The 20,345-nt window shown below is 46.2% G+C and overlaps 1 protein-coding gene across 4 annotated transcripts in view; it reads left to right on the plus strand.

The window, feature by feature from the left end:
* Nucleotides 1-20,345, plus strand: part of DHX36 (DEAH-box helicase 36) — a 445,724-nt gene that overhangs the window by 315,566 nt on the left and 109,813 nt on the right. For all 4 annotated transcript variants that reach the window (XM_078667890.1, XM_078667891.1, XM_078667892.1 and 1 more), the window contains one exon: nt 7,084-7,257. In XM_078667890.1, the coding sequence (XP_078524016.1) occupies nt 7,084-7,257 (174 nt within the window). The remainder of the gene's footprint in view (nt 1-7,083; nt 7,258-20,345) is intronic.

Raw genomic sequence — 20,345 nt, forward strand, 5'->3', positions numbered from 1 at the left:
TGAACCACATTACATCAAATCAAAAGAAACATGGTTTCTGAGTAAAGTTTTACTTCCATGCCAATTTTGGTGTGTAAATCTGTTCATCTATTTGTTGTTTTACATTCGTCATATATCCTATGGGAGTTAGAATTTGAAATTATAAACTTTTTTTCCGACCCTTAACGTTCTTCCCATCTACTGATCTTAATGAATCCTGGCATGTCGAAACTTAGCTGACTAAGTGGACCCATTGTCAAACTTATAATATCTACGTTCATAGTGTTCTCTTCCATATTGTTAAGTGTAATAACGCTTGTAATTTCATCTGTAAGATTAGTTATTCCATCTGTTACTTCTCCAACATTGGATCTTTCATAGATTCACAAACTTAAATAATTCCTTGTTGCCAGACTGGGAACCCTCTGTATTTTCCAACAACAGTACATACTTAAACATCACTCCATCATTAACTAACTGGCAACTTTTCCAACCCATCCTCATTGTTAATTGAGTGAATCGGAATGCCCTGGCTCCAGTTGTCCTCACACTGAAGCTTCAAACTGTTAGGGTACCTACAAATGAACGTGTGGTAGAAAATCTATCTGACTGCTCTTAAGATAGAATGAATTTTAATGTACGGCTGACGCAGCATTGAAGAAATCTTTATTTAAAACATGCTTGTTATGTGTGAAAAAAGATTTATGTAGAGGACCCACATGAAAAGTGTCTCTACTGTTTAAATCCAGAGCACAAGCCAGTTTGCATGCAAGATATGTCAGACTTTCTCAGTCATGACTTTGAAGGGCAGAGAAAAACGACTGGCTTTAAATCTCTATGGAAAGTATATGTATATAGAGAATGCAGCCGAAAAGCGAGATAAAGGGCCCTTTGACTCTGTGAATAAGAGTCAGACATCGTGTCCAAATCACACAGATCACAAAGTAAAGCATAAAAATGTCTGAGGTGAGGGCAATGAGCTGAAATGCCTAGAAAGAAACATAAACACAATGCTAAAGTATCTCTGAAAAAAGTGAGGCTAATAAGCATAATATTGTAGAGTCGGAGGCAAAAAATAAAGGAAACAATCCCCCAACGACGAGGAGAGAGTTATCTCCAACGAACGGTAAAATGAAGGAATTGCCGTTGACGAGCAAGGTGAAGGATGGGAGAGGTTCGTCGCCGACTGGGGAGGTATAGACTAGAGCAACGTCTGTGATAGAGCAGTTGTCAAAGGAAACACCGTCGACGAGTGTGGCACCAATGTTGCTGTCGAAAATGAGGACAGTGACAGAGGAAAGGGAGGCTGTCGGCGAGGAGGCATTCTCTTAAAAACACAGCAATGAGGAAAATAATGGCGTCGACCAGCAAAAATCAGCTGTTGCCAGCGACGTATGAATGGCAGCTGGATAGCCAAAAACAAGCACAGGCAACAACAGATGCTTTATACAAACCAGCATTGGCAACACCAAATAAGTTGCAAAAAAAGATTAAGTGAGATGTAGGAAGAGATATTAGTGTCATGAGTGCCACCAAAACCACCACTTAAATTATTTCATGACCGTTTATCAGCATTCCCTTCCCCACAGCAACACAGACAGCCAGTACATTGTCAGAGAAATAAATTACCTGATTTAGATGACATACTGATGACAGTGATGAGTAGGAAGAGGTAGCTCACCCAGGTGATCTGAACATACAATATATTGATGATGAGGAATATGAGAATTCTCATTGGAGAAAGTAATGCATCTGGCAAACTAATACATGTGCTTTTACATATGCTTACATCACTGCAAAATATGGTTGCAGACATTTAGAAGAGGCTTCCACCCGAGACAGAACAGAGGGGGCAAGTAGACACCATGACCCTTCAGCCAACAAACGTGCAGCAGTAAAAATGCCAAGAAAAAGATAAGGAAAGTCAAAGACAGCAACAATCTAAGAACAAGAATCCAGATGAGAGACTACCTGATGATGATCAACTAGGTTCACCCTCTAGTAGTGCAGGGGGTGATGACAGTAAAGGAGATAAAGATGAAGATACACAAAGCCGGCCTGGAAAGCCGGCCTGGAACGCCGGATAGTGATTCAGAGTGGAATCAATTCATCGCTCTGGAGGATGCCAGTCTAGAGCTTGTGCATCATTATGGTTCCCCAGATTACATAGGGAGATTTCATTCCCTGATAGAGTAGGCCTCAGAACATTGTAGTCTACCGATCTCTGTTATAGAGAATTGTGCTTTTCGTTTGATTATAAGGAGAAGATGCACAGAGGCACAAGATCTATTCCTGTATTGAAGCACTTACAGCAAGAACCTTTGATATTGATGCAGAATCCAACAACTATGTTGGTAAATCTCTCTAAAATAGAAAAAACTACAAGGCCTCTTAGGATGCAAAAACGTTTATTCTGAATCAGGTGCACACTTAGTCAGTCAATGCGGCAGATTCATAACGATCATGAAACGAGTCATCGCCATGCACAGCTCCAACAGACCAGAACGGCAGGAAATGGGACTCAATGGGGATGAGAGTGAATGTGCTGGCGGCTGATGCAAATAAAATTGCACATTCTACGGCAATTGTGGTTCGCTATGACAGATAATTATGGAGTGACATGGCCCCACTCCTAGCGACGTTACCAGGGGAAGATAAGGAAAAATCGGAGGTGATATTAAAGGATGGAGAGCTATTGTCCGCATCATTTATACATGCGGCCATGGATACATCAGCATTTGCATTTAGGCAAGTAGGAAATGCTACAGTTATGTGAAGATATGGCTTGTTGAAAAGTACGATTTCAGACCATAAGTTCAGGCACGGGTGATGGGAATGCTGCCATTTCATGGTAAAAATGTATTTGGCAGTAAGGTGGATGAAGCACTTCAAGCAATAAAGGCGGACACTGAGACAGCATGTTTGCTTGGTATGTTGCAAGGAAGACAACCTTATAGAGGTTATAAGAGACAGTTCTTTTCACAAGTATAGCAGGGATCCTCTTTTTGTACCTACAGACAATGCATCATACAGACAGGACTGACTGTACAATTCGTACGGACAACAAAATAAAGAGTAGAGGAAGAAAGGACAAGGCTACAGTCAAAACCAAAGCAGAGTAAGAAGGGGAAGTCCGACTTCAAGATATGAGGGCAAAAGCGCAAGATAATGATTTTCTCGAAGTATCAGTCCCGGATGTTCAGCTGCCAGGGGGAAGGATGCTTTTTTATTACAAAAATTGGCAGCAAGTAGCAACCGACAAATGTGTGTTGGATATTGCACGGCAGGGACATGTTATGAAATCTGTAGAGGAGCCACCAACTACTCTAAAAAATAATTGTAAAGCACAAACATTCATGAGAATTATGAAAGGAAATATCAGAATTATAAAGGAAAAGAGCAATAGCGAAGGTGCCAATGGAGAAGACTCATCAAGGATTTTATTTGAGGTTCTTTCTCGTATTGAAAAAAATCAGGAGGGTGACGTCCAATATTGGATTTAAGGGAATTAAACAATTATATAAAGCAACAAAGTTTTCACAAGTTCATATTGCATGAGATTCTACCCTTCATAAGGAAAGGAGATTAGCTCCGCTCTATAAACCTGGAAGGTGCTTATTTCAAAATACCAGTTCACAAGAATCACAGGAATTATCTCCGTTTCATTCTGGCAGGACAACATTGTCTGTTAAAAGCCCTACCCTTTGGTCTGAGCTCAGCCCCATGAATCTTCACAAAAGGCATGTCTATAGTGGCAGCTCTTATAAGAAATGAAAGGGTATGGTTTATTCTTACCTGGATGATTGGTTGATAAAGGCTACCACATGGAATCGAAACAAGTAGGTAACCGAGTTCACTCAAAAAAGTTCTTCTGTTTTTACGGCTTGCTATAAATACAAAGAAGTCGAGGATGGAATTGAGTCAGAATTTGGTGTTTAAAGAATAATAATGAAGGCAGTAAAGTGCATGGTATTCCAATCACAGGAAAGAAGAAAAAAGCTGATGATTCAAGTGGCGAGGTGGAAAGAATAAGGGAAACACTGAGATGAATGAAGGCAGTGTTAGGGGCAATGTCTTAATTTCTTCCGTGGATACCCCAATGCAGACTATGAATGAGGGCGATTCAAGAAGAGGCAGTCAGACAATGGCACCAAAACAATTGAGATGAGAACGATATAGTAAACATAACTCTGAATATGAAAGAAGCATTTTGATGCTGGATGAAAAGCAACAATGTGTTCAGAGATCAAAGTTGGCAAATGAAAAGGCAACAAAGATACCTGACGATGGATGCTTCAATAATAGGATGAGGAGCACATGTAGCGAACAGAGTAGTTCATGATATTTGGTCAGAGTTCGTGAAGGGATTACACAAAAACATGTTGGAGCTGAGGGCTGAGATATTGGCATTCTTAGCCTTTCAGCGGTTAGTTATGTAATGTTATGGTGAGAACAGACAATATGACAACAGTGTGTTACATACAGAAACATGGAGGAACAAGGTCATTGATCCTATTGAAAGAAGCACAAAGCTTTGGGAACTGGCCATTGCCAACAAAGTGTTGTTACTGGCAGAGCATATTCCTAGAATAGACAACAACTTGGCAGGTCATTTGAGCAGGCAGCTTTTTGATACTCATGAGTTGGAAATAAAGTTTCAACAACTGAGCAAAATATTTCTGAAATGGGGAAAACCCAAATGGGTTATTTTTCCTACTATTCTGAACAGCAAGGCAAGAAATTTGCGAACAGCTGGTATGGCCCAGGAACACCACGCAATGTATTCACAATAAGTTGGAAAGGGAAATTCTTTTATGCATTTCCACTAATACCTTTGATAGCGAGGGTATTGTGCAAAGTGAAGCGAGCGAGTTATATGCCAATTCTTATAGCACCAGCATGGCCATGTCAATATTGGTATGCAGGCCTGTTGGAGATGTGTTTCAACAGGCCAGTACTTTTCAGAGTGAATGTGAAGCTGCTTTCCAAGGACAAGGGTCCGGTGCTCCATCCCAATCCAGAGTCGTTAGACTTGAAGGCATGGCTCATCAAGACTTGTAGTTAGTTTGGACGTTTGAGATTGCCAGAAGATTGCAGAGAAATATAAAAGAAAGGGAGGGCTCGTTCAACAGTCCGAACCTGTAACATGAAATGGAAACTATTTGTGCTTTGGGCATGTGAGCAAGAGTTAGATCTGATGCACATGGAAGCGCATGAATTTTTGCCTGACTTGTTACATTTAGAAAGTCTGGATTATCATAAGGGTCAGTGACTGTTCCTCTGGCAGCAATTTCACGATTTCTTAGAAGGCCAAATACAATTTAATTATATTCTCAAAGAATAATTTAAGAATTTATGAACAGTTTGTTTACAGAATTTCCACTAATAGAGAGTGGCACCGGAATGGGAGTTTAATACATTTTTTAGCAGGATTACTAAATGCTCAGTTTGAACCAATACCAAGAGAATCATTAAAGCATCTAACATGGAAGACTGCTTTTTTATTGGTGATAACATCTGCAAGGAGAATAGCGGAAATACAGGTTTCAAGTTTCAGCGAGCCATATTTAAAGTTATGAAAGACAATGTAACACTTATGACAACCCAAAGTTTATATCAAAAGTGCCAACTGTTTTTCATTTGACACACAAGATAACGTTGCCAACATTCTTTGTAAAGCCTGTACCCGCAGCAGAGAAGGCATTACATTCTTTGGGCATTAAAAGGTGCCTGAAGATTTATTTGCAGGTTGCCAAAGATATAAGACGGACACATCAGTTGTTTGTTGCATTTAGTTTGGTAAGTAAAGAAAAGGCAGTATACAAACAGAAAATTGCAAGGTGATTTGGGATGCGTCTTGGCACAGAACAGACATTGATGAAAAATTAAGTTATAGACTGTTATGTTAATTTGATATTCAAGCATGGGAATCCATGAAAGATCCAATGCTGGATGAGGAAATAAGCTACTTACCTGTTACTCCGGTTCTCCAGCATTGGAATCTTTCATAGATTCACATGAAGTCCTCCCAGTACTCCCTCCTCCCCTCAAATGTGAGACTACAGTGGGAGGACGGCTTGAGGTAGGGAATTCTAATTCGCTGAAGTTTAGATCATATAAGGGTGAGGATGGGTTGGTGAAGATACCTTTTAGTAAAAGATGGAGTGATGTTAAAGTATGTACTAATGTTGTAAAACACTAGGGGTTCAGTCTGACGAAGGGGATCTATAGGCCGAAATAATTTTTGGATTGGATTGGATCTATTCAAGCATATGAATCTATGATAGAATGCTGGAGAACCGGAGTTATGGGTAAGTAACTTATTTCCTTCTATGTGAGTTATGGATTGCAGAGCTAACCATAACTTGTGTGAATTTAAGTGTTTTGTTTTTATTTGTAACCATAAATGCAAGTTTTAAAGTGTTTTTAACATAAGTCAATGTGTTATAACCAGTTCTAACCATAATTTAGTTCAACCCCTTCTTTTTCAGTGAGAACATATATATATGTAGATAGAATTTCCTAAAGCGTACCATATTGCCTTATAAATTTAGTCAGTATTACAACTTTGTGAATTTATGCAGTGCTCACAAATCTACAAAAGGGAGCATGGGGAGCAGTGTAATATGAATCACATGCTTACTAACTGCATACAACTTTTTTTTTTTAATGCTGTTTAGGGGATTTGCCCTGAAATGTGTATGCGGTCCTAGTGATACACATCTGATGTAGTGGGCATGTGTTTGGAATGCATGTATGTGGTATTTCTATAGCGCAAACCTAGCCAAAAGATAGACTGTTGTGCAGGGCCAAAGACCAGAATAAAGTCAGTGAGTGCTAGGAGATGTTGATGGTTTTTGGACTGTTAATACTTTGTGAAAGAAGATAAATATTTTCTGTAATGTCAGACATTCCCACTAGTAAGCCTTACCATTCAGCAAGCAACACTATCTTAAATATTGAAAGTTACACAGAGGGGCTTCTCCATTCCAAGTATTCATGTCTGATTTTATTCGCATTATTTAATTACTGTACTCTGCCTTACCCCCTTTAAAAAAATGTTATCTGCTGTTTCAGATATGAGAGATACTGTTTCTTTTACAGAATGCTCTGGATAAAGAAGAAGAATTAACCCCCTTGGGTTTCCACTTGGCTAGGTTGCCTGTTGAACCACATATTGGGAAAATGATTCTCTTTGCAGCATTGTTGTGCTGTTTAGATCCAGTGCTCACAATTGCAGCAAGTCTCAGCTTCAAAGATCCATTTGTCATTCCACTGGTAAGAGTGAAAACAGAGCAATTCATTGTTTACACTTTTATTATTATTCTTTATTGATATTGAAAGAGTGTTTCTCAACTCTGAGTTTTTGGTACATTTTCTGAATATCTTGCTCACATGAGATGTTGTATTTCATCACATACAATTTAAAAAATGTTCCTGTCCTGTGTATGATTTCATAAACATTTATTGAGCAAGCCCATACATGATACAGGATTAGTCAGTATTCCTAAAGCTCAACTAAGAATTTCTCCTAGTCTCTCATATATTTGTATGCAGCACTAGCTAAAAGAGTGTTCAGCAGGATATAGAGGCTGGGGCTTGACCCCTTTATCCCTTTGAAAAATGTTCTCCGGATGAAAATAATTTTCTTTAGTTGTCTTACTTTGGGGGTTCATGAGGTTCACCTTTGAATTTGAAGGTAGGTAATGATTTTTGTGGATCAATCCAGAGATGCACCTTAGTTTGGAAGCATGTCTTCTTTACACACATATAGTACCCTCTCAAAACCATGGCCTCTCCAGTTCTCATTTCTGTATCGGTAGAGTAAGAAGGCAGAGGCAGATGTTCAATGAGAATTAAATTGATTATACTCAAATGCATTTGGTATGTCTATAATTGACTGAATATATACTATAAAAGCTGTCTCTATAACGACACGAAACATGCTAGTAATATGCATAGATTCTCAAAACACTTTACATACTACATGACAAGAACCTCCTTCTACCAAGAAGATACATTTTATCTGATTGACTTACAATTATTTTGATTCATTCGTCAGCACCAGCATGCACATCAGCGGCCACCATCTCTAAATGAGAAGATACATTGTATCTTAACATATGCACACCGTGCGATGCACAGCATTTTTCATTATCAGTGTGCCATTCCTGGCGATCTTCAGAGAAGGGCTGGAGCTTGGTGCATGGGAAGCACAGGCTAAGCTTAGACGCTCTGCTGGTCTTTGTTTTTGCAGATTACCACGCTGAAAGTGTGTATTTGGAGTGACACCACCACCACTCATTTTGTATGCTAGTACCTGGACAATGATGCTACAAAGGTTAATTTTTCAAAGTTGTTTGCGCATCTTTTACACATGTGGGTGAGTGTCCATTATATAATATACAACTCTCACCTTTTGTGGGTATATTCATTTATTAAAGACATTCACCCTATTGGAATCATTCCTATGTGTCCTAGATGCAACCATTTGGAGCCTTTTGAACGGTACAAAATGACCATTCGGATTCCATGATATATTTTCTTTTGATCCTCAGAGATTGTGACTCATAAGCATATTATATACAAATATTTTATTCCATTCTTTTGTTTCTCATATACTTTAAAGGGCTGTTAATTTTTTGGTTTTATCACCCTGTCGCTGAGAAAGGGCCGGTTACATATATAAATCCAACACATAGGTATACTGATCGAACTGTTGACTGTCTACAATTCTTTACCTGTACCCCACAAGTATAGTGTATGTAGCCAGGCTCCACAAAAATGTGATTGACACATTTTTGTTGTGTTCTCTCACTCTTACTTTCATGTTGCACAAGCACTTAGTCTGATGTTACTACGCACGGAGCACCTGGTTAGAGAAATATTGCTAATGAACTGTTAACTGTTACAAGACAATATACATTCCAGTGTGAAAGCACTTTAGGCCTATGTGTGAGTTAATTAATCTAGCTGAAAGAGACACAATAGTAATAGATTCCTTACCTTAGAATATTCCCAGGCGTCAGACCGGATCCGGAAATTTTTGCTTAGCAGTAACCCTGCGCGTCAGTAGGTGGCGTCCTGCGGCCGTCGCTGGCGTCGTATGCGCTGAGATAACTTCATGGAGACTATTTAGGCGCCACCCATGTGCGCTAGCGTCAGTTCTTTCTTTTTCCGTGCCAGTAAGCGCAGATCCGGTTAAAGCAAGTACCCTAGTCATTTTTTTACTATCTTTTTGAGACTTTTGTCTCATGTTGGTTTCTCTGGTGCTGGTAGGGATGCCTGGTTTTAAGTCTTGCGGGACCTGCCTTCGAAATATGTCGGTGGTAGACCCTCATGACGTCTGTCTCTACTGCCTGGAGCGCGACCATGACTCCCGGTCCTGTCTGGACTGTAGGGCTATGGCCCGAAGGCCCTGCGGGAGCGGCGCCGGAAGTTGTTTGAAGTTTGGCACTCCTCCCCGTGCCGTTCCAGATCCAGGGGTCATTCCCGGGACCGCTTGCGGCCTTGTCACCACCTCTCCTCTTCGGGTAAGAAGTCGAAGAGGCGTTTTCGCTCTCTGACGTCCCCCCGCCGGTCCCCCGATGAGGACGAGGGGTGCGGCTCCTTTGGAGCCTGGAAGTCCCGCAGCCTACACGCCTTACCCGGGTCCGTCAGCGACTCCCGCACAAATGCAGGAATTTCTTGTTGCTATGGACCGCCTGTTTAGGCCTCGGGCACCCGCCGGTGCACCTTCGGGCCCGTTGTCCCGTGTCCGGATCCTGCTGGTCCGTCGACTCCTTTGGCGGATCCAGCTTTGGCGCCGCCAGCGGTTCTGACCCCGGCGCCGCAGGATCCTGCGCCCCTGGCTCCGGCCTCGGCGCCAAGAGGTCCTGACGAGTTCAGAAGCGGTCGCTCCCTTCGCCCACAGCCATCACCTGGTATCGTAGTTACGCTCGGAATTGCCTTGCCGATTTTCATTTGCTGGCTCCTATATTGCCTAACGCTACAGCGCGTCAACCATTGTAGAACTTTATAATTACTTTTAGCGCTTTTAGAGGTGTAACACTGTGATCGAACTCGCGCATTTGCAGCTGTAGCGCCATTTGTGTTGCGTTATCTAATGTGCATTGCCTGTATTTACTAACTATCATAATCGCACTCGCAAGACAGACTGTCCCAGCCATTACTTACTGTGTGCCAAAGCCTATCTCCACTTTCGTTTCTCGCGGCCATTTTTCCTGTTGTTGTGCCACAGAGCCCGTCCTCCACAACCCGCCCCGCCTCCCAGCTGACTCTCCCTTGCCCCTCCCCTCCCACTATCCACATATGACAGATGCCTCTGCGCGCAGCGGACGCGCCCCATGCGCGCCGAAGGTGCGCCAAAGGTAAGCCCGTCTGCGCCTGGACCGCGCCCAGCGCCAGACCCCCTGGCCCCCGCCGTACCCAGCCCACTAGAGTCACATATGATGCCGCAACTCTCCTCGCCCTCAACCCCGGACGCACACCACAATGCTGCGAAGCCACCCCAGTTGCAAAAAACACAGTTGATGGACAGAATGTAGAACAATGTCATAAATTCACCCCAGTACAAGGATCTGGGCCGAAATCCATCGTTTTTTTACACTCCACACCACCCTGGGTTAGACACTGGCTATATGCAAATCAGCTCTGACCCTGTGCCTCATGGGAACAGTCCAGTCCGAACTACAAAGCCATGTCTTTCCCAGACCGGAATCAAGCATCCAAGGACCGGTTTCTGGCTATCAGCCTTCATTCAGCCTGGATAGCTTGACTCCAGTGGTGTGGAGAGCCTGGGCTCACGTCTGAGCATACCCAGCCCACTCGGGGTGAACATTGCAAAAAACACAGTTGATGGACAGAATGTAGAACAATGTCATACATTCACCCCAGTACAAGGATCTGGGCCTAAATCCATCGTTTTTTTGCACTCCACACCACCCTGGGTTAGACACTGGCTATATGCAAATCAGCTCTGACCCTGTGCCTCATGGGAACAGTCCAGTCCGAACTACCAAGCCATGTCTTTCCCAGACCGGAATCAAGCATCCAAGGACCGGTTTCTGGCTATCAGCCTTCATTCAGCATGGATAGCTTGACTCCAGTGGTGTGGAGAGCCTGGGACTCACGTCTGAGCATACCCAGCCCACTCGGGGTGTAAATTGCAAAAAACACAGTTGATGGACAGAATGTAGAACAATGTCATACATTCACCCCAGTACAAGGATCTGGGCCTAAATCCATCGTTTTTTTGCACTCCACACCACCCTGGGTTAGACACTGGCTATATGCAAATCAGCTCTGACCCTGTGCCTCATGGGAACAGTCCAGTCCGAACTACCAAGCCATGTCTTTCCCAGACCGGAATCAAGCATCCAAGGACCGGTTTCTGGCTATCAGCCTTCATTCAGCCTGGATAGCTTGACTCCAGTGGTGTGGAGAGCCTGGGACTCACGTCTGAGCATACCCAGCCCACTCGGGGTGAAAATTGCAAAAAACACAGTTGATGGACAGAATGTAGAACAATGTCATACATTCACCCCAGTACAAGGATCTGGGCCTAAATCCACCTGAAGCCACCCCAGGACGTACCCACGGTCCATTCGCCTGCCACACATGCAAGTTCACCTGCTTCAGGACCCACACCAAATCCACTTCCTCCAAACACAGCTCCGACTATAACCACCTGAAGTGCATCCTACTGAACACCCGCTCGGTCCACAGACACGCAACTGAACTCTGGGACTTACTCGACACTGCATCACCGGACATCGCCTTCCTCACAGAAACATGGATGAACACATCATCAGCACCCGACATCGCCATAGCCATACCGGACACTTACAAGATCATCCGAAAAGACCGCATCAATCAAACAGGAGGAGGCATCGCCATTATCCATAGGAACACCATCAAAATCACGACCAGCTCCGACGACAATCTTACTACCGCCTAACATCTCCACTTCCAGATCCACACCGACCCTAGGACCACACTTAGAGGCAACCTCATCTACAGGCCTCCAGGAACCCGTACTCAATTCAGCGAAAACGTCACTGACTTCATCAGCCCACATGCCCTCGCCTCCGAGAACTACATTCTATTAGGAGACCTCAACTTCCACCTTGAAAACAAACACGACTGCAACACCACCTCCCTTCTGGACAACCTGGCCAATCTCGGACTCAAACAACTTGTTGACACCCCCACCCATGCAGCCGGACACACGCTCGACCCTATCTTCACCTCCAGCAAGCACATTTCCTACGATCGCACCACAGCTCTCCATTGGACGGACCACAGCTGTGTTCACTTCAGCTACAAAACCACCTTGACCCACAACCCCCCACAACCTATTCCTCGGAGAAACTGGAACAGAGTCACCCCGACCAACTCCTCACATCACTCAACCAAAACCTTCCCACCCTCTCATTGGACCCAAACCAAGCGGCCACCAAACTCAAGCAATGGATCACCCACAGCGCTGACGAATTAGCACCCCTGAAAAAGCACCAGATCAAATCAGGCAGCAAAAAGGCTCCCTGGTTCAATGATGACCTTAAAAAATCCAAGAAGCTATGCCGCACCCTAGAGAAAACATGGAGAAAAAACCCAACCACCGACAACATGGCCACCCTCAAGGCAGCCACCCGCAAACACCACCAACTAATTCGATCCACCAAGAAATCAGCATTCAAGGCTCGTCTCGACAACAACGCCCACAACAGCAAGGAACTTTTCAACATCGTCAAAGAATTCACCAACCCCACCGCAGCATCTAACGACATCACTCCCTCCCAAGACCTCTGCGATGCGTTATCCTCCTTCTTCTACAACAAAATTGCCGACATTCACAACAGCTTCGAGAACACTCCCTGCGAACAACCCTCCCCACCCCCCTCTGATCCTACACCGCCAACTAACAACCTCAGCGCCTGGAACCCAATCACCACTGAAGACACCATCCGCCTAATGAACTCAATCCACTCTGGCTCGCCAACCAACCCCTGCCCCCACCACATCTTCAACAAAGCTGACTCCATCATCGCACCCCATCTCCGCGATATCATCAAATGGTCGTTCAACTCTGCCACCTTCCCAGAAAGCTGGAAACACGCCGAACTGAGCGCCCTCTTGAAGAAACCCACAGCAGACCCCTCTGAACTTAAAAATGACCGACCCATATCCCTCCTCCCTTTCCCCGCCAAAGTCATTGAGAAAGCCGTCAACAGCCAGCTCGCCGCCTTCCTTGAATCCAACAACTCCCTCGATCCCTCTCAGTCCGGATTTCGAGCCAAACACAGCACCGAAACCGCCCTCATTGCAGCGACAGACGACATCCGAACACTACTGGACAACGGAGAAACAGCGGCCCTCATTCTACTCGACCTCTCCGCCGCTTTCGACACAGTCTGCCACAGCACCCTTATACAACGCCTCAGCAACATCGGCATACAAGGAAAAGCCTTGGGATGGATCATCTCATTCCTTGCCGGGAGAACTCAAAGAGTCCGAACTTCCCCCATTCATATCAGAGGCAACTGAAGTCATCTGTGGCGTACCACAAGGATCGTCACTCAGCCCCACCCTCTTCAACGTTTACATGAGCCCACTCGCATCCATCGCGCGCCAACACAACCTTAACATTATCTCTTACGCCGACGACACCCAGTTAATCCTTTCCCTCACCAAAGACCCTAACACCGCCAAAACCAATCTTCACGAAGGCATGAAAGAAGTAGCCGAATGGATGAAACATAGCCGCCTAAAACTCAACTCAGACAAAACGGAGGTGCTCATCCTAGGATCTTCCCCCTCTGCCTGGGACGACTCTTGGTGGCCTTCCGCTCTAGGCACAGCACCCATACCCACAGACCACGCACGTAACCTTGGCTTCATCCTTGACTCCTCTCTCTCGATGTCCAGACAAGTCAACGCAGTCTCATCCTCCTGCTTCAACGTACTTCGTATTCTCAAGAAGATCTTCCACTGGATCCCCCTCGAGACAAGAAAGACTGTCACCCACGCACTGGTCACGAGTCGACTGGATTATGGTAACACACTATACGCCGGAATCACAGCAAAATTACAGAAAAAACTGCAACGCATCCAAAACGCATCAGCGAGACTCATATTGGACATCCCCCGCCAAGATCACATCACCGGACACCTAAAAGACCTCCACTGGCTTCCCGTCAACAAGAGAATTACGTTCCGTCTTCTCACCCACGCACACAAGGCCCTCTACAAACTAGGACCCGAATGCCTCAACACTCGACTGTCCTTCTACACACCCACCCGCCAACTAAGATCGTCCAATCAAGCCCTCGCCGCAGTCCCGTGCATCCGAAAATCCACCATGGGTGGCAGATCCTTCTCCTTCCTGGCGGCCAAACCCTGGAACTCACTCCCCACTCACCTCCGCCTTACTCAAAACCACATCTCCTTCAGAAAAGAACTCAAGACCTGGCTATTCGACATAGAATGAACCCCCTCCCCAAGCGCCCTGACACCCTCTGGGTGAGTAGTGCGCTATACAAATCCCTTAACTTGAACTTGAACATGCTGCCGGCTCCGGCCCTGGTGCCAAGAGTTCCCATGCCTCAGGCGGCGCCACAGTGCATACCGCTGGTTCCACCTCTGCCCCGGTTCCCGGAGGGATTTGTCCCCGCCTGGGATTCGAATTAGGACTGGCGCCGGCTCGGCCGTTCCCGGTGCCATTTATTCCTTCAGCGGTTCTTGCCCCGCCGCCGAGGCCTGTGCCTTCGGGGCTGACAGAGGAGGATGACTGGGAAGGATTTGAGGACCCGCTTGATCGTCAGTGTGATTCTGAGCAGGATTGGGTGGATGACTTGGAGTAGGCTGGGGGCCCCGTTGTCTCCCCTGATCTGGGGCTTGCCTCTCCCCCGCCCTCTATGGAGGAAGTTGCCTCGTATATGGTGGTTCTCCATCGGGCTGCTAAGGTCCTTAACCTCGATCTCCCCACGGTGAACCTGAAGACAAACCTCCTCGCTGAGGTGCTCCAGCCGGCGTCCACTTCTTCGAAGCCACTGCTGCCCTTTAATGATCCCCTCACCAAAGTCTTATTGGGCACTTCGTCACGGCCCACCACGGGGGCCCCTGTGGATAAGAACGTCGCCAGGCGTCATTGCCCGGTGCCGGGTGACCCTGCCTTTCTGACCACTCATCCTACACCCGAAAGTCTAGTCATTCAGGCTTCTACGTCCCAGAGTGCCTTTCCCATTCCTCCTCCGGATAAGGACTCTAAGAGATTGGAGCAGTTTGGCAAGCAGTTGTTCTCTTCGGCCAGCTTAGGACTACGGTCAGTGAACACCGCATACCTTCTCGCACGCTATTCCCACGCAGTGTTGCCTCAGTGGCCAGAGGAGGTCCAGACTGTGCTGTCTCGGGCTGTGGCTGAGGGTAAGGACGTGGCTAGATTCGCCATTTGTTGTGGCTTTGACACCGCGGACTCCCTCGGTAGGGAAATTTCCACGACCGTGGCACTTCAGAACCACGCCTGGCTGAGATCCACTTGGTTCTCCTTGAACGTTCAGAGCTCGCTCATGGACATGTCTTTTGACGGCACTCGCCTGTTTGGTGATAAGGCCGACACGGCGCTGGAGCGTTTTAAGGACTCTCGAGATACGGGCAAGTCCTTGGGCCTTTCCACCACGCGACTGGCCATGTCCACGTTTCATTCCTTTCTTGTTTACAACAAGGGGTGGTGATGGACAGAGTCTCTGAATTAAGCAGAGTACTCTCACCCAGTCAAGAGATCAGGGTTAGATCCAACACCGTTTTTTAGCTCATTGCACCATCCCAGTTTCAGAACCTGGCTGTATGCAAATTAGTATGTCCCTGGCCCAGTGCATCATGGGAACAGGGCAGACCAGACTACAAAAGCCAATTCTTACACTGGGAAGGAAACAAGCTTCCGGGGACCGGTTTCTGGCATTTCAGCCGTCTTCGGCACGGCTTGCTTGAATCCTGATGGTGCAATGAGCAAGGGACTCACATCTGAGTATACCCTTCCACGCTTAGGGTGGACAAAATTATTTACAACAAAGGGTGGTGATGGACAGAGTCTCTGAATTAAGCAGAGTACTCTCACCCAGTCAAGAGATCAGGGTTAGATCCAACACCGTTTTTTAGCTCATTGCACCATCCCAGTTTCAGAACCTGGCTGTATGCAAATTAGTATGTCCCTGGCCCAGTGCATCATGGGAACAGTGCAGACCAGACTACAAAAGCCAATTCTTACACTGGGAAGGAAACAAGCTTCCGGGGACCGGTTTCTGGCATTTCAGCCGTCTTCGGCACGGCTTGCTTGAATCCTGATGGTGCAATGAGCAAGGGACTCACATCTGAGTATACCCTTCAACGCTTAGGGTGGACAAAATTATTTACAACAAGGGGTGGTGATGGACAGAGTCTCTGAATTAAGCAGAGTACTCTCACCCAGTCAAGAGATCAGGGTTAGATCCAACACCGTTTTTTAGCTCATTGCACCATCCCAGTTTCAGAACCTGACTGTATGCAAATTAGTATGTCCCTGGCCCAGTGCATCATGGGAACAGGGCAGACCACACTACAAAAGCCAATTCTTACACTGGGAAGGAAACAAGCTTCCGGGGACCGGTTTCTGGCATTTCAGCCGTCTTCGGCACGGCTTGCTTGAATCCTGATGGTGCAATGAGCAAGGGACTCACATCTGAGTATACCCTTCCACGCTTAGGGTGGACAAAATTATTTACAACAAGGGGTGGTGATGGACAGAGTCTCTGAATTAAGCAGAGTACTCTCACCCAGTCAAGAGATCAGGGTTAGATCCAACACCGTTTTTTAGCTCATTGCACCATCCCAGTTTCAGAACCTGGCTGTATGCAAATTAGTATGTCCCTGGCCCAGTGCATCATGGGAACAGGGCAGACCAGACTACAAAAGCCAATTCTTACACTGGGAAGGAAACAAGCTTCCGGGGACCGGTTTCTGGCATTTCAGCCGTCTTCGGCACGGCTTGCTTGAATCCTGATGGTGCAATGAGCAAGGGACTCACATCTGAGTATACCCTTCCACGCTTAGGGTGGACAAAATTATTTACAACAAGGGGTGGTGATAGACAGAGTCTCTGAATTAAGCAGAGTACTCTCACCCAGTCAAGAGATCAGGGTTAGATCCAACACCGTTTTTTAGCTCATTGCACCATCCCAGTTTCAGAACCTGGCTGTATGCAAATTAGTATGTCCCTGGCCCAGTGCATCATGGGAACAGGGCAGACCAGACTACAAAAGCCAATTCTTACACTGGGAAGGAAACAAGCTTCCGGGGACCGGTATCTGGCATTTCAGCCGTCTTCGGCACGGCTTGCTTGAATCCTGATGGTCCAATGAGCAAGGGACTCACATCTGAGTATACCCTTCCACGCTTAGGGTGGACAAAATTATTTACAACAAGGGGTGGTGATGGACAGAGTCTCTGAATTAAGCAGAGTACTCTCACCCAGTCAAGAGATCAGGGTTAGATCCAACACCGTTTTTTAGCTCATTGCACCATCCCAGTTTCAGAACCTGGCTGTATGCAAATTAGTATGTCCCTGGCCCAGTGCATCATGGGAACAGGGCAGACCAGACTACAAAAGCCAATTCTTACACTGGGAAGGAAACAAGCTTCCGGGGACCGGTTTCTGGCATTTCAGCCGTCTTCGGCACGGCTTGCTTGAATCCTGATGGTGCAATGAGCAAGGGACTCACATCTGAGTATACCCTTCCACGCTTAGGGTGGACAAAATTATTTACAACAAGGGGTGGTGATGGACAGAGTCTCTGAATTAAGCAGAGTACTCTCACCCAGTCAAGAGATCAGGGTTAGATCCAACACCGTTTTTTAGCTCATTGCACCATCCCAGTTTCAGAACCTGGCTGTATGCAAATTAGTATGTCCCTGGCCCAGTGCATCATGGGAACAGGGCAGACCAGACTACAAAAGCCAATTCTTACACTGGGAAGGAAACAAGCTTCCGGGGACCGGTTTCTGGCATTTCAGCCGTCTTCGGCACGGCTTGCTTGAATCCTGATGGTGCAATGAGCAAGGGACTCACATCTGAGTATACCCTTCCACGCTTAGGGTGGACAAAATTATTTACAACAAGGGGTGGTGATGGACAGAGTCTCTGAATTAAGCAGAGTACTCTCACCCAGTCAAGAGATCAGGGTTAGATCCAACACCGTTTTTTAGCTCATTGCACCATCCCAGTTTCAGAACCTGGCTGTATGCAAATTAGTATGTCCCTGGCCCAGTGCATCATGGGAACAGGGCAGACCGGACTACAAAAGCCAATTCTTACACTGGGAAGGAAACAAGCTTCCGGGGACCGGTTTCTGGCATTTCAGCCCTCTCCGGCACGGCTTGCTTGAATCCTGATGGTGCAATGAGCAAGGGACTCACATCTAAGTATACCCTTCCACGCTTAGGGTGGACAAAATTATTTACAACAAGGGGTGGTGATGGACAGAGTCTCTGAATTAAGCAGAGTACTCTCACCCAGTCAAGAGATCAGGGTTAGATCCAACACCGTTTTTTAGCTCATTGCACCATCCCAGTTTCAGAACCTGGCTGTATGCAAATTAGTATGTCCCTGGCCCAGTGCATCATGGGAACAGGGCAGACCAGACTACAAAAGCCAATTCTTACACTGGGAAGGAAACAAGCTTCCGGGGACCGGTTTCTGGCATTTCAGCCGTCTTCGGCACGGCTTGCTTGAATCCTGATGGTGCAATGAGCAAGGGACTCACATCTGAGTATACCCTTCCACGCTTGGGGTGGACAAAATTATTTACAACAAGGGGTGGTGATGGACAGAGTCTCTGAATTAAGCAGAGTACTCTCACCCAGTCAAGAGATCAGGGTTAGATCCAACACCGTTTTTTAGCTCATTGCACCATCCCAGTTTCAGAACCTGGCTGTATGCAAATTAGTATGTCCCTGGCCCAGTGCATCATGGGAACAGGGCAGACCAGACTACAAAAGCCAGTTCTTACACTGGGAAGGAAACAAGCTTCCGGGGACCGGTTTCTGGCATTTCAGCCGTCTTCGGCACGGCTTGCTTGAATCCTGATGGTGCAATGAGCAAGGGACTCACATCTGAGTATACCCTTCCACGCTTAGGGTGGACAAAATTATTTACAACAAGGGGTGGTGATGGACAGAGTCTCTGAATTAAGCAGAGTACTCTCACCCAGTCAAGAGATCAGGGTTAGATCCAACACCGTTTTTTAGCTCATTGCACCATCCCAGTTTCAGAACCTGGCTGTATGCAAATTAGTATGTCCCTGGCCCAGTGCATCATGGGAACAGGGCAGACCAGACTACAAAAGCCAATTCTTACACTGGGAAGGAAACAAGCTTCCGGGGACCGGTTTCTGGCATTTCAGCCGTCTTCGGCACGGCTTGCTTGAATCCTGATGGTGCAATGAGCAAGGGACTCACATCTGAGTATACCCTTCCACGCTTAGGGTGGACAAAATTATTTACAACAAGGGGTGGTGATGGACAGAGTCTCTGAATTAAGCAGAGTACTCTCACCCAGTCAAGAGATCAGGGTTAGATCCAACACCGTTTTTTAGCTCATTGCACCATCCCAGTTTCAGAACCTGGCTGTATGCAAATTAGTTTGTCCCTGGCCCAGTGCATCATGGGAACAGGGCAGACCAGACTACAAAAGCCAATTCTTACACTGGGAAGGAAACAAGCTTCCGGGGACCGGTTTCTGGCATTTCAGCCGTCTTCGGCACGGCTTGCTTGAATCCTGATGGTGCAATGAGCAAGGGACTCACATCTGAGTATACCCTTCCACGCTTAGGGTGGACAAAATTATTTACAACAAGGGGTGGTGATGGACAGAGTCTCTGAATTAAGCAGAGTACTCTCACCCAGTCAAGAGATCAGGGTTAGATCCAACACCGTTTTTTAGCTCATTGCACCATCCCAGTTTCAGAACCTGGCTGTATGCAAATTAGTATGTCCCTGGCCCAGTGCATCATGGGAACAGGGCAGACCAGACTACAAAAGCCAATTCTTACACTGGGAAGGAAACAAGCTTCCGGGGACCGGTTTCTGGCATTTCAGCCATCTTCGGCACGGCTTGCTTGAATCCTGATGGTGCAATGAGCAAGGGACTCACATCTAAGTATACCCTTCCACGCTTAGGGTGGACAAAATTATTTACAACAAGGGGTGGTGATGGACAGAGTCTCTGAATTAAGCAGAGTACTCTCACCCAGTCAAGAGATCAGGGTTAGATCCAACACCGTTTTTTAGCTCATTGCACCATCCCAGTTTCAGAACCTGGCTGTATGCAAATT

Source organism: Lissotriton helveticus, chromosome 11 (assembly GCF_964261635.1).
Source record: "Lissotriton helveticus chromosome 11, aLisHel1.1, whole genome shotgun sequence".
NCBI classification, from domain to species: Eukaryota; Metazoa; Chordata; class Amphibia; order Caudata; family Salamandridae; genus Lissotriton; species Lissotriton helveticus.